The 13,819-nt window shown below is 59.5% G+C and overlaps 1 protein-coding gene across 2 annotated transcripts in view; it reads left to right on the plus strand.

The window, feature by feature from the left end:
• COL18A1 (collagen type XVIII alpha 1 chain) overlaps window positions 1-13,819 on the plus strand; it is a 51,224-nt gene that overhangs the window by 23,214 nt on the left and 14,191 nt on the right. For both annotated transcript variants that reach the window (XM_088834852.1, XM_088834853.1), the window contains exons 5-18: window positions 519-648; window positions 4,908-4,984; window positions 5,501-5,686; window positions 5,989-6,015; window positions 7,130-7,192; window positions 7,294-7,380; window positions 7,696-7,749; window positions 7,890-8,048; window positions 8,912-8,974; window positions 9,776-9,802; window positions 11,124-11,255; window positions 11,600-11,662; window positions 12,841-12,867; window positions 13,586-13,621. In XM_088834852.1, the coding sequence (XP_088690978.1) occupies window positions 519-648; window positions 4,908-4,984; window positions 5,501-5,686; window positions 5,989-6,015; window positions 7,130-7,192; window positions 7,294-7,380; window positions 7,696-7,749; window positions 7,890-8,048; window positions 8,912-8,974; window positions 9,776-9,802; window positions 11,124-11,255; window positions 11,600-11,662; window positions 12,841-12,867; window positions 13,586-13,621 (1,131 nt within the window). The remainder of the gene's footprint in view (window positions 1-518; window positions 649-4,907; window positions 4,985-5,500; window positions 5,687-5,988; window positions 6,016-7,129; window positions 7,193-7,293; window positions 7,381-7,695; window positions 7,750-7,889; window positions 8,049-8,911; window positions 8,975-9,775; window positions 9,803-11,123; window positions 11,256-11,599; window positions 11,663-12,840; window positions 12,868-13,585; window positions 13,622-13,819) is intronic.

Consider the following 13,819-nt stretch of genomic DNA (forward strand, 5'->3'; position numbering starts at 1 on the left):
AGAGCCCTTGAAGCCCCAGGTTCTCTGGGGACAGGGAATAGAGTTTTCAGGGCAGAGTCGGCCTCGTCCCTTGGGGTTGGGGTGGGGAGCAGGTGGAATCACTGGGCCTTGGGTGCCGGGTCAGGACCCTCGCCGAGGACACGTGCGACCATCCCTCCTCTGGTGCATGGTGATGGCCACGTGCCCGTCACTGTCAAGACCACAGGCAGGAGCCAAGGCTCCCTGAGTTCCAAGGGGTCGTCCTGGGCTCTGAATGGGGGATGAGGGAGGGTAGGCTCTCGTCCATCCCTCCAGATACCATATGGGGGCTTCAGGGCGAGGAGACCCTCACTGCGTGAGCTGCTCAGAAGAAAACGGCCCTGGAGGGGCCTGGAGCTTCTTCTTTTCTAAGATGGAGTCCCTGATGGTTTCTTCTTAACTTTTGTAAAATCTCATTTTACAACCAAACGTGTGTAAACCTGACAGCGTGCGGGCCACACGTGTCGCTGAGTAATGGAGCTGCTTCCCACTCTTACCAGGGCGCATCCCTGGGGCCCAGGCTCCCCGAGGCTCCTCCAGTCACTTCTCCACCCTTGGCCGGAGTCGGCAATGAGGAGGATTTGAGAACTGAGGAAGTAGAGGAGTCAACCACGGTGTCTTCGTTAGGAGGTAAAGCCTGCCGAGGTGGTGTGTGTGTATTAGTGGTGTGTGCATGTTCGTGGCTGTGTGTCTTGTTGGTGTGTGTAGCTGGTGTGTGCATGTTAGTGGTATGTGTGTTACTGGTCTATGCACGTCCCCAGAGTGTGCGTGTCCCTGGTGTGTGCGTGTCCCCGGTGTGTGCATGTGCAGGCAGTATGTGGGCCCATGTGCGTGGAAGGTGAGGGGCTCCCGTCTGTCACATGGATGCCCCACTGCTGGGGGCTCCGCACCCACCCTGCCCCCTTGCTGCCCCATGGACATGGTCTTCCCTGTGTTGTTTCTCATTTCCTGCTTTCCTGGGGGTCACAGAACCATCCTGAGGGTGCTGCCAGTCCCCAGCCTGGGGCCAGGGGGGTCACCAGGAGAACACAGGAGCTGGTTTTGAGGAGGGGCAAAGGTGCCTCTGACTGGCCCTCTGTGAAGCTGGGCAGCATTTGGGCCCAGAGTGTGCTCAGGCCGGGCGCCCGGGACACACTGGGAAGTGGGCCGTGTGCCCGTGCACAGCTGCCCATCGCGGTGTGACGGGCGCCCCCGGAGTTAGTTCTTGTGGCAGGGCCGGTGGCTCCCTCACTGTCTCGGGGGGAAGCTCGTCCTGCACCATGCCCATGGCTGCGTTCCTTCCGGGAAGACTGGCTTCCTCTCACTCAGTCAGCTGGCAGGATCCCACTCCTGGCGGCTGCAGGACCACAGCTCTGGGTCCTCACCGCTGCCAGCCAGGGGTCGTCCTCAGGTTCCAGAGACCACTGTGTTCCTCTGGTCCTGGCCCAGCCCTGTCGGGGGGGTCCTTCTGCCTGCTCGTCTGTTTGGGGGCCTCGTGTGATGAGTGAGTTCCACCTCGATAACCCAGGACACTCTCCCCACCTTAACGTCAGCTCCTTAGTTACCAGCATCTCCAAAGTCCCTCACACCGGTGCCCAGGTCAGTGTCTGATGGGTAACCGAGGTCTTAGGGAGACACCTGTAGAGCTCTGTTTGCAACACTTAGTAGGTCTAGAAAATTGTATAGTTTTTTTTTTTTTTGGAGAAGAGCATTTATCACTTTTAAAAATTACTGAACTATTACATGTTTGATGCAGCCAACTTAGAAGCAGGAAAGAACAGATAAGAGAAGTGACCACTGTGGTCAGGTCCCAGTGTTCATACCCCGTGTTCAGGGCACGCGTGCATGTTACATTTGTCACAGAGCCACTTAGGGTACTGCCAGAGCCCCAGCATTGCAAGTGAGGTACATGCCCCACCCCTGCTTTGCTCTGCTCTGCTTCCTGGGGCCCCAGTCAGGGCCATCCCAGACCCCTTGGTAGCTCCATGATGGGTCTGGCTTTATTTTTTGGTTTGCCTTTGCTTCAAAGTATAATCGACATATGATAAACTGCACATTTTTAAAATTGTGTTGAAGTAGAGTTGATGTGCGTTGTTAGGTTAATTCCAGGTACAAAGCACAGTGACTCAGTTATGTGTGTCCCTTTTATTCATTCTTTTTCAGATGCTTTTCTCGTATAGGTTATCGCAGAATGTTGAGTGGAGTTCCCTGTGCTATACAGTAGGTCCTTGTTAGTCATCTATTTTGTACATGGTAGTGTGTGAAATTGCACATATTTGAAACACACAATTTGAGAAGTTTCAACCTACGTGTCCACCCCTGAAACCATCGCCTCAGGCAAGACGTGAAGGCTCTGTCAGCCCCTTTGCAGGCCCCCGACTCCACACCCCCGTTCCCGGGCAGCCACTGACCTGCTCTGTTGCTGCAGGTGTTGTCACTTCTTAGAATTTGACTTAAAGGGAATCCAGGACTTTGTCTGATCCATTTACTCAGCATCAGTATTTTGAGAGTCACCATCTTGTGGCCAAGTAGAGCTTCTCTGGGTAGGTGGGCACTTGGGGCTGTCACAGAAAGGTGGCTGTGGGGTTTGTGTGCAGGGTCCCTGGCCACGTGCTTCCATTTGCCATGGGTCAGCACCTGGGTGGAGTGGCAGGAGTGTGTGTCACAGGGAACTGCCACACATTGCCATGGCAGCTGCCCCATGTAACCTCCCTGGTCTGCCCTGTGCCTGGCACCTCGGCCCTTTTGCTGTACCTGTCCCGACGGTGGTGTGGCCGTATCTCCTTGGCTTTAGTTTGCATCCTGCTCATGATGGGCACCGTGGAGCATCTTCTTGTGGGCGCACCTGCTGTTCCTCTGTCTTCCTTTGTGAGGAATCTGTCCTATCCTCATGCCTTCATTTTACTGGGCGCACTGCTCCTGAGAGTTCATGTACTCTGGACACGCCTCCTCTGCTGGAGAGTCTCTCAGTCCGGGGCTCCCCTTCTCATTTTGTTAAGTGATTTAGAAGAGTGTGAGCTTGTAACTTTGATGAGATTAGATTTATCTGTTTGTTCTTTTTTTTTTTTTTTTGCCCCATCTCTTGGTTTGTGGGGCTTCCCCAGTGGCACAGCGGTAAAGAATCTGCCTGCATTGCAGGAATTGCAGGAGATGTAGGATCGATCCCTGGGTCAGGAAGATTCCATGGAGGAGGAAATGGCAACCCACTCCAGTATTCTTTTCTGGAGAATTTCATGGGCAGGGGAGCCTGATGGGCTACAGTCCATAGGGTCGCAAAGAGTCGGACAGTACTGAAGCGACTCAGCATGCACGCACGGCTTGTGGGATCTTAGTTCCCTGACCAGGGACTGAACGTGTGCCCCTGCAGTGGAAGTGCAAGTCCGAACCACTGGACCTCCAGGGAAGCCCCTGTATCAGTCTGTCTTTATGGGTCTCAGTGCTGGCGTCACATCTGAGAGGCTGGCACAGTTTCAGATTTTCACTTGGGGCTGTGACCCACGGATGCGGCTCTGCAGGTGGCTCCAGCACGTTTGCTGGAAGGACCGTCTCCCCGCCTCTGCATCACCCCCGGGGCCTTTGCTGAGCACAGCCGTGCGCATGCGTGCGCGTGTGTGGACTCTGCTCTGTAGGGACCCTATTCAGCGTCTTCACAGTCGTTTCACATGGGGCTGACCACTTTAGGATAACCCTGGACCAGGTGGTGCAGATCCTCCAGCCTTGCTCTTCCTTCATGAATCCACTTGGGTGTTCTGTGTGCTTTGGACCTTGTATGAATTTTAGATCCTCACTGACAGTGCAGGCCAGTGTAGGCCTGGACATCAGCTAATGTCCAGTTTTCTGGCCCTGCGCTCAGGGATCTGTCTCCTTTGGCTTATTTAGGTCTTTACTTTCTCTGAGCGATGTTTAGCCGCTTTTAAATGTTTTCTGAGGCGGGGATTTTAATTTTGCCTTCAACCATGCTGTCACCAGTAGACACCTGGGAGGGCTCCTCCCTGGGCCATCCTGGGCAGTGTGGGGGCCCTCTAGTGGTCAACTGCTGACTTGGTGAGTCCCTGGGAGTGGGGTGGGGTTGGTTAGGGTAACGGGGCCCTCAGCAGGCACTGGCTGGCTCCCTTACTGAGCAAGGCAAACCCAGAGGTGGCGGCAGGTGGGCCCAGGGGTCGTGGGCACAGAGATCGTGACCCCAGTTTCTTCTGGGAAGGGCACAGGTGGCCCTCAGCGCTGTGGGACCCTAGAAAGGCAAGCCGTTCCTGAGTGGGCCGGTCCACGGTCAGCTCACAGGCCCCAGGTCCCATCCAGCCCCAGGCTCAGCATCCAACTCTGTCAGAACGTGATCAGGACTCGGCGAGGGCAGACCCTCAGGAGGCAGGACATCAGAGCGCAGCTTGAATCCTATTTTCTGGCTGACTCCATGATGCTGACATATCGGGTGACAACTTTAGGGGAACAACCTCAAAGTTCACCCCAAAAGTGCTGTCCATCACAGCTGCGGGTGCTCACTCCACATCCACTCTTCTGTGTATTTTGATGGGTTCTGTCGGAACCGTCCCTGGCTCGGGCCGAGGCTGGATTTGACCAGATCTGGCCTGTGGGCAGACCCCCGATAGGTCCTGGGACGCCCACCATCACCATCTCCCCAAAGAAGCCACAAGGACAAGGCTGGGCCCGTGGAGACCTGGGTTAGGTCACCTCACAGAACAGTGCTGACTTCCCGCACATGGGTCAGGTTCTCAGAGGCCCTAGCTCCCAGGAGAGGCCTGGCGCTCAGGGGAGGAGGGTCGTGGGGTGCCACCAGCCCTCAGATGGTTCATCTGGAGAAGAGTGTATCCTCGGGGAACCCAATTGGGGCTGAGCGCCAGGTGGGTGGGCAGCCCTGGAGAGGGTCTGAAGGCCACCTCTGCCTTCCCCAGCTCAGACCCTCTCCAGCTTGGGCACAGTCGGCTCGTGGGACGAGAGTGTTTGGAACCCTGGGAGCAGCATGAAAGAGGTGAGGCTTCCTTGACCCAGAACCACAGGGCCCCAGTGCAGTCAGTGCCCCTGACCTGTTCCCAGGGGACCCCGCTCCCTGGGGTCCTGCTCCTTGGGACCCTGCTCACTGGGGTCCTGCTCCCTGGGGACCCTGCTCCCTGGGGTCCTGCTGCTTGGGACACCGCTCCTTGAGGTCCAACTCCCTGGGGACCCTGGTGGAGCTCTTGGCTCCCGCCTGCCCCCTGTGCCCTCTCCTGTACCTGCGCTCGGGGTCTCTAGCAGTACATCCACAGCTGGGGAGGCCCCCAGTCAGAGCATGTGGGCGGGGTGGGTGATGACTGGCAGACCTGTGTCGGCGACTGCACCACCGTGGCAGTGCCCCATGTGTGTCCATAAGCATGTCCACTCTTCAGGCCCCCTTGCCTGTCCACTGTGCCTGTCTGTGCGCTCTGTGTGGCCTGGGCCACGCCAGGGATGCAGGTGAGTGTGTCTGCACCTGCCTCCCCAGCCTGTTCCCTCTGTTTTTTGTCCTCAGCGAGGCCTGAAGGGGCAGAAGGGAGAGCCTGGCGCTCAGGGCCCCCCCGGCCCCATCGGCCCCCAGGGTCCTGCAGGCCCAGCCACAGACAGCCATGAGGCACAGCCTGTTTCCGGACCACAGGGACCCCCTGGGCCCCCGGGACCCCCAGGAAAGGACGGCACCCCTGGAAGGGACGGTGAACCCGTGAGTACTGTCTCCCCTTTGTCTAGCTGGGGGTGGGGCTTGGGCAGGTCAGGACTGGGGTGGCGCCGGGTCCTGGGCCCAGACTGCGGCTTCCTTCCCTGGCTGGAGTGGGAGGGTGGCTGGAGCAGGGGTGGGGCCAGGGGGCATGGACACAGTGCCCTGGACAGACGGAAAATTCCCAGCCCTGTGGGAGTCAGCGCACTGGGGGCTGGTTGCGGGGCTGGAGTCCATTCCAATGTTCAGCTCAGGGTAGGGTCAGGGCTGTAATTTTCTGTCACTAATGGTTCTCTCCTGCCTTCCAGGGTGATCCTGGTGAAGATGGGAAGCCCGTAAGTTGCCTTTTCGTTCAGAACCTGTGTTATCTGCGATGTTTGAAGGAGGCCTTTGGCTCTCTGGTTCCCCACCCCTGGGATTCTTTGAATTCAGCCTACTGGAGAGATTTCAAAATATTTTGAAAATGAAACTTACCTTTTGTTAACAAAATGTAAGTTTAACTGTTGATAGAGAAACATAAAGTTAAGCAGGTGTATTGAGACACGCAGACTACTAGGAACAAAGAGAAGGAAAGAGATGAAAGGTAAAGCTTCCGATCCTAGAGGAGACGGCAGGTGGCAGAGGAGCAGCCTGGGTGTGGCTGGGGACACGGCACGTGGAGAAGACGAGGCGCTCTCGCAGCAGGAATGGCGGGCTCGTCAGCCTACTCATGGGTCAGAGTTTGTTTGGAATTTACAGATGATGGAATGCCATTTCCAAGAAGCAGAGTATGACTCATGAAGGTTCAGATAAAGATTTAGGAAACAACAGACCAGCGAACGGTGACGAGGAGGCCTGGGGAGGCGCGTGGGATTAAGGGAGACTCACAGCCTCGGGAGAGACTCAGCAGGGATGGGGCGGGGGGACGTCCTGCAGGAGCCTCTTTCCACCTGAGACCGGAGCTCAGCTCAGTCGTGGTGGGGGCCTCGGCAGAGCGGGATTCGTGTGTGTGTGTGTGTAATCCAGGGTCCAATGACTGGATTAGCTAGCTCCCAGATCAGGGTGCGTTGGGCCTCGCGTCAGAAGAGCCCTGGGCATGGACACTTAGTCACACAGAGGGCAATTTAGGCCGCCCGACCTCAGCCCGCTCACCCGGGCAGTGCGCACGCGGCTCTCCTGTCCTCGGTGCCCCCACAGCACGCGCGTGACGGGCAGGGTGCTGCGCTCCAGACTGGGGTGCACGGGACGCTGTGGCCACCTCTGTGGGGCGCCTCTCCCTGGAGGGGCTCACATCTCCGAGGTCGGTGGTGCCCACCTGCAGCCCCCATGACGTCCCCACCACCCCTGGGGATCCTACCCCGTCTGCTCTGCACTGCTTTGTGGGCACAAAGCCACATATTGGTGGTGGCTCGGCTGGGGACAAGGCCCAGGGCCTTCTGCTGACCGAGCCGCCTGGCCTCTGTCTTCCAGGGGGACACTGGGCCACAGGGCTTCCCAGGAACCCCAGGAGATGTGGGCCCCAAGGGCGAGAAGGTGAGTGGTAACCAGGATGGGTGTGGGGGGCGTGTGTTGTTCTCCAGCCTGATCCAATGTGGGGGCATGCACCCTGGTATAACTGAGCCATCTGTTCACAGGGGGATCCTGGAGTTGGACCAAGGGGACCCCCAGGACCCCAGGGGCCTCCGGGGCCCCCAGGGCCCTCCTTCAAACCCGACAGGCTGGTGAGTCCTGCTTCTCCCACCTCAGGGTCGGCCCGGTCCCAGCAGAGGGGCCACCTGCCCACCTGCAGACCTCAGCTTTCTGAGGCCGTGCTGCTCAGTCCAGACCTGGCCTCCCTGGGGCGTCCAGGCCCGGAGACTCAGCTCCTGCCCCTGTGGGGGTTGTTATGCAGTGGTGCTGGGGGTCACCAGGAAAGTCCTGCGTGGCCGTCAGTGAGGGGCTATGCTCAGGGAAGCCCAGCGCTGGCCAGGCTGCTGCCTCACCAGTGACTGGAGGTGGACGGCCAGGGCCCCTTCTGACTTGGTCTCCCTCCTCAGACCTTCATCGACATGGAGGGATCCGGTTTTGGCGGCGACCTGGAGAGCCTCCGTGTGAGTGTCCCTTGGCTGTGGTGGCTGTGACTCTGCTGTCCCCAAGCGCCAGGGGAACCTGTGGTGCGGTGTGAGGCCTGGTGGGGCACCCTGCAGCCGGTGCTGTGTGCAGTGACCGTGCTGTGTTATTCCATGTCCAGGGCCCTCGCGGCTTCCCCGGCCCCCCGGGACCCCCTGGCGTTCCAGGCCTGCCAGGAGAGCCAGGCCGCTTCGGGATGAACAGCTCGGACGTCCCTGGACCCGCAGGCCTGCCCGGCGTGCCTGGGAGGGATGGGCTGCCTGGGCTTCCAGGGCCCCCGGTAAGCCTGCTCTCGCCCGCCCTTGTTCATGTCCAGGCCTGCGAGGGACACTAAATGTGGGCGCACGTCCCCTTCAACAGCTCTGTACTCCCCACCCCCCACATCCTCCTGGGGGGCTCCTCTCTCTGGGCCCCCCTGGGTGTGAGGCGCCTGAGTGGGCAGCCCTGTGGTCCTGGGTGCCGAGCTGCAGGTGACTGTATGCAAGGCCATTCACCTCCCTGGCCACATGCAGGTCAGCTGGCCTGGCAGAGGCCGTTTCCAGGGGTTACTCTCATGGGGCATGAGTGGGCCCTGCTGCCCGGAGAACAGGGGGCCCAGAGGGGCCCATGTTTGGCCGACTCGCTGTGCACAGGGCCCTCAGGATTCCGCTGCCCCAGCCCCCAGCACAGGGGACACTGTGCTGTGGCCAGGCAGGGGCCTGGGGGCGTCGCTGTTGAGGCTGGGTCACAGGAACCGGGTGTGTGCAGCCTGATTGTCACCAGAAACGTGCTCAGGGACAGAGTTCACAGTGTCTTACGGTTGTCCTGTAGAAGGCCTGAGGACCTTTTGCCCAGATTCCACAAGCAGCCCAACCTCAGCCCGTGAGGCTGCCCCCTCCCTGTGGGGCTGGCCACCCTGCTTATCCCCCACAATTTGTCAGGTCAAATTAAACTAAAAACGTGGAAGAAATAAATAAAAACCTGATTAAAGTTATTCAAGCGCCCTCAACTGTGCTCCGTAGGCGGGTCTCCCAAGGGCGTGGCCAGGAGCGTCTCTGGTGTTGTCCAGGAAACCTGTGGACACACAGATGGTCATCTGCTGACCCGTGAATTCTTTTCGGTGACTGAATTCCATCTGCCCACACTCTGTTCTTCTCTCGCCAGGGACCCCCAGGTACTCCAGGAAAAGACGGACAACCAGGACTGACTGGACAGAAAGGCAGCCTCGTAAGTCCCTCCCCCAGCGCCCGGGGTGCTGACCCAGCTCCATAGCGTGTGGGTGTTTGGATGGCAATGCCCCAGGTCAGCAGGGAGGAGAAATGGCAGGCCAGGGGCTGTAGGATTCAGTCCGCCTGGGAGCTGTGGTTATCACAGCCTGACAGCCGGGGACCCCTGGGTTTTCACACTGGCTGAGAACCAGCTGCTGGGGCTCCTGTAAAAACCCAGGACCTTGTTCATGTTATGTATTCACAACAGTGATTGGCCTAAGAGTTTTGAAGAATATTGACGCTTTACTTGGTTTGAACATTTTATTTCCAGTTTGTATTTTGGTTGCATTAGTAACAGAGAAACTAAAGGCTGCACAAACCTGTAACTGGGCCTGTGGTTTCCACATGGCTTTGGCAGGTGGATCTGGGGAGGAGCCCACACAGTCATATGGAGACAATGCTCCCCACGATCCTTCCTGAGAACCTGGCCATCTGAGGCTCAGCAGAGGAGCTGGTGTTAGGGAAACCCTCTGTGCTCAGAGTTGTGCAGCTACTGAGCTAGAAGGACTCTCCTCCTGGGTGTGTGTGGGAGGGCGTGGTGTTCACCAATGGGCAGCCAGGTTACCTCTGCCCCCCCCACGACTGAGCCTCCCCTGGAGCCTCCATTCCCATCTGAAATGGAGGAGTGGGGCGGACAATGTCAGGAAGAGCCAGGGTTGCTCGAGGACAACGAGGAGACCCTGGAAGTTTTAGAGAAAGTCGGTGGGCTGGGATGAAGCTCCCGGTCTGACTGTGGAGTAACTGCTCTCTCCTCCTGCAGGGCGAGGCGGGCGCCCCAGGACCCAAGGTACAGATGAAGCCCGGTGCTGCTGTTCTACCTGAGTGGGGTGGACCCAGGAAGGGTGCGGGCTGGGGGCATGGAAGCCAGGAGAGTCAACCCCCAGGCGCTGATCGTGGGGTCCAGTCCTGAACTGCCCGGCAGTAGGTGCCATGTTTGCCCTGTAAGGCTGTTTCCACCTAAGCTCTAGTCTAGGGATGGCGTGAGAGTAGATGTGCTCAGGAGCTGGTAACTTAGCCAAACCCACGAGATGGGGGTTGCAGGGGAGAAGGAGGCTGCAGGGAGGAGGGGGACTGAGGGGGGAGGGGGACTGCGGGAATGGGGGAGGAGCTGCAGGGGGAGGGGTTGCAGGGGGGATGGAGCCTGCGTGGGGAGGGGCTGCCAGGGAGAGGGGGCTGCTGCTGGGACCCCAGTGGGTCCGGAGCAGGTCCCTAGTGCTCTCACACACAGCTGGTCGTGGGGGTTCCACACCCCCATGGCCACGTCTGTGCCCCCCTCCCCGAGGCCCCAGCCCATCCATGGACTGGACCAGCGGGCGCTGACCTGAAGCCTCCCCAGGTGTGAGGTGGACGGGCAGGCACTGACCCCCAACCTCCCCAGGTGTGAGCGCCTGTCCCCAGGATGCTGCTTAGGTGATGAAGCTCCAGGCCCGTCCACTGGGGAGACCTGTGGGGAGCAGGGGAGGATGGCAGTGGGATTGGGAAGAGATTAGACAGACGGTCAGGAGGAGCCTGGAGGGAGGGACGGGTTTCAAAATGGAAATGCAGGTGTGTAAACACACACACACACACACACATGCTTGCACACTCACAGGCTTCAGTGATAACCAGGAAAAGCTAGTGAGGTTTCCAGGGAGGGAAGAGGCACAGCCAGGGGTGAAATTCAGCAGGGGTGAGGTCGGGTCCACTGTAGCTGAGACCCCAGGCCCTAGAACTAGACGCTGATCAGGTGCGGGGGCCACTCGGACTTGAGAGCTCACGCGAGCAAGCATCTAGAGCGAGATGCAGGAGCTCCCAAGGCTCCCCCCCAGCCTCCCTGCCTGCTCCTCCTAGTGGAGCGTCCCCTTCTTGCGCGCTGAGCTCCGAGGGCCTGGAGGAGCATCTCAGGCACCGTCTGGGACTCACTCGGTGGTTCCATGTTCAGTGGGCAGGGTCTCGTGGGGCCAGCACAAAGGTGCCATGGGATTTGCACAGCCCCTGCTGGGCTGTTTGTTCCCTGGCTTTTCAGAGGAAACCATATGCAGGATGAGGCCGGGGCACCCAGAATGCTGGGGTGCCTGGAGTTTAGCGACACCCGGAGCTGAGGGTGACAACTTTCTCCACCTGCACAGGGAAGCAAGGGAGACCCTGGCCCCATCGGCGCTCCTGGGGAGCATGGCCTGGCAGGAGCCCCCGGACCTGCAGGCCCGCCAGGGCCCCCTGGCCCCCCCGGGCCCCCAGGCCCAGGATTCGCCGCAGGGTTTGTGAGTACCCGCTGCTCCTGGCTCCCCATGCCGTCGGACACCCATACTGACTGGCACTGCTGGAGCCACAGTGGCGCCACCCCTTCCTGGGCTTGTCTCAGCTGGCGGGGGGCGGACTCTTCACAGGGGAGCCCCTGGCCGTGTCACCCAGGACGGGCGGGTCGGCCTCAGAGAGCGGAATGGGGGGCATTTACAGCCCAGTGTGTCTGGGGTCCTGGGACCCCACCCAGTAGGAGCCCTACAACAGGTGACCCCTGCCCTGAGAATCCACCCTCTTCGGGGTTGCACGTCTCTGAGGCCTGTGAGAAAAACACAGACCTGAGGGTCCCTCTGTTCTCCTCTAGGACGACATGGAAGGCTCTGGGAGCCCTTTCTGGTCAACAGCCCGAGGTGCTGACGGGCTGCAGGTAAGCGCCAGCGCTGGGCTTGGTCAGCTTGGGGACGGGACTTCCTGGGGGCAGGGCGTCCCTGGGACTGGCCTCTGGTGGGGACCAGGAGCAGCCCCGTGAAGGGTGGCGAGCTGCCTGCGTCCAGGACAGTGTCCACCTCAGGCCACTGGGGAGGGAGTCAAGTCTCCAGTGTGAGAAGCGCCACTGGGGGTGGAGCTGAATGACCGCATGGCAGGCTGGACCCTAGAGGTGTTTCTTCCTAGGACTGCCCACCCATGTCTCCTTACGGCTCTAACTGCTGCAGGTTTTTGACCTGAGCAGAACCTTAATTAAATGAAGATGGGGCCAGTCCTATGCTATTCCACTGCGCTGTGCCATCAGCGTGTGCACTGGTCAGGATCAGCTGAGAGCCTGGTATCCAGAGATAACCGGGGCCTAGACCAGACGGATGTGCAAGGGGCTTGTTCAGGGGACAGGACACCTGGGATGGGCAGAGAAGGGGCTCCCTTCCCTCAGGAGCCCAAGGAGCCAACACAGACCCCACTGGGGATGCTTGGGGGGCCTGGAACCGGTGTCCAGCTGGGCCCTTGGAGTCTCAGCCCAGCGAGGGGGTGGCGGATCAGGCCTCCTGTGCTGGGCACTATTGCTTGAGGGTCCTCACTTGGACAGAAGCTAACTGGAGAGTGGAGCAGTGTTGCCCTTTAAGTTGGCACATTCCCCTTTATGCGGCAGAGAGGCTTAGTTTGGGGTTAGTGGTTGGCTGCCTTGGCATCAGGTGAAATGTGAGGTGACCAGGCAGGGTTGTGGGGGCTGGGGTCCCCTCTTTAGGTCCAGGGACAGAGCTGCAGTGCCCCTTGACCCTGGACGGGTCCATGGGCTCTTCCATGGCCTCAGTGATGGAGACCCTCGAGTGAGGTTGAACTAGCCAGTTGGGTGGCAGCGTTGTTTCTCGTTAATAAAGTGCAAGTCTCTTTGTGTTGGGGTGACTCAATGCTCGTCATCTGCAGGGTGGTGCCAAGAACAGACCACTTCTGGGAGTATGGGGGTGTGCAGGTCCCTGTTGACAAATGCTGTTTTCCCCCATGTTTGTTAAAAGTCCTGAGCACAGGCGGGGCTGGTTTTCTTATGGGGAATGGCTCACCCTCAGGGGCAGGAGCAGCCCTGACTGGGCCCTGTTCCTTCTCTGTCACCCACAGGGACTGCCTGGCACGCCCGGAGTCAAGGTCAGTGAGAGATCTGTTAGCCTGGGGGTGCTCGCTGCTGCCAGGAGCTGCTGCTCAGTGGCCTGGTGTTCCTTGTGGGGAATTTGCAAAACACAAGAAAATCTAATAGGGAAGTGGTGCACAGGGCTGGGGTTGGGGGCGGTGGCCCTGCCATCTTTCTGACTGCGGGGATCCGGATCCTTTGCTCCACATGTCCAAGGTCTGTGCCGATGGACAGGATAGGGAGTGGGGCTCAGGGAAGGAGCCCCAGCCCAGGGCAGTGGGTGGTGCTGGGCAGAACCTGGCTGCTTCTCTCGGTCATCCTCACTTGGCTCTGTCCCCTCTCTCTGTCCCTGGAGGACAGTGGCCCCCCACCCCACCCCCAACTCAAGCCTCCCCGGCTGTGCAGGGTCCACTGAGTGTCACTGCCACACAGTCCCTTGGAGCATTCTGCTTTGATTTGCAAGACTTTGGGACAGTTCAAAGAACTGCTTTTTAAGGAGGCTGCAATTCTTGCCTTTCTAAAGCTGTGACAGTCCCCTGAGTGCAGCTACTCTTCAGAGGGGTGCAGTGGCTTGGCTTGACGCACCATCCAGGCTGGGGCTCCTCGTGTGGGGGCATAGGGTCCCAGCCCTCAGATCTGAGCTGAGGCTGCGGTCTGGGGCCACCTGAGTGGTTCCCTGGAGGAAGGGTGGGTGGACAGTGCTCGCAACCCCACAAAACCCTTTGTCCACTTCAGGGGGATCCTGGAGCTGTGGGGCCACCAGGAACCAAGGTAAGAATGTTTCCTTGGGATCAGGAAATCCACAGTGAGCAGCCCTGGTCTGGGACAGGGAGGGGCCCCCAGGCTGAGGTCAGGGCTTGACTGGTCCACACCAGGCCCAGCATTGTCCTCCCACCACCCCCATCCCCACCCCCTTCCGGTCCCCCAGGTTTTCCCTCCCATCTCAGCTCTGCCATAGAGGCCTCTGAC

Source organism: Moschus berezovskii, chromosome 1 (assembly GCF_049115385.1).
Source record: "Moschus berezovskii isolate FMDL1 chromosome 1, NW_MosBer_1.0, whole genome shotgun sequence".
In the NCBI taxonomy this organism is placed as follows: Eukaryota; Metazoa; Chordata; class Mammalia; order Artiodactyla; family Moschidae; genus Moschus; species Moschus berezovskii.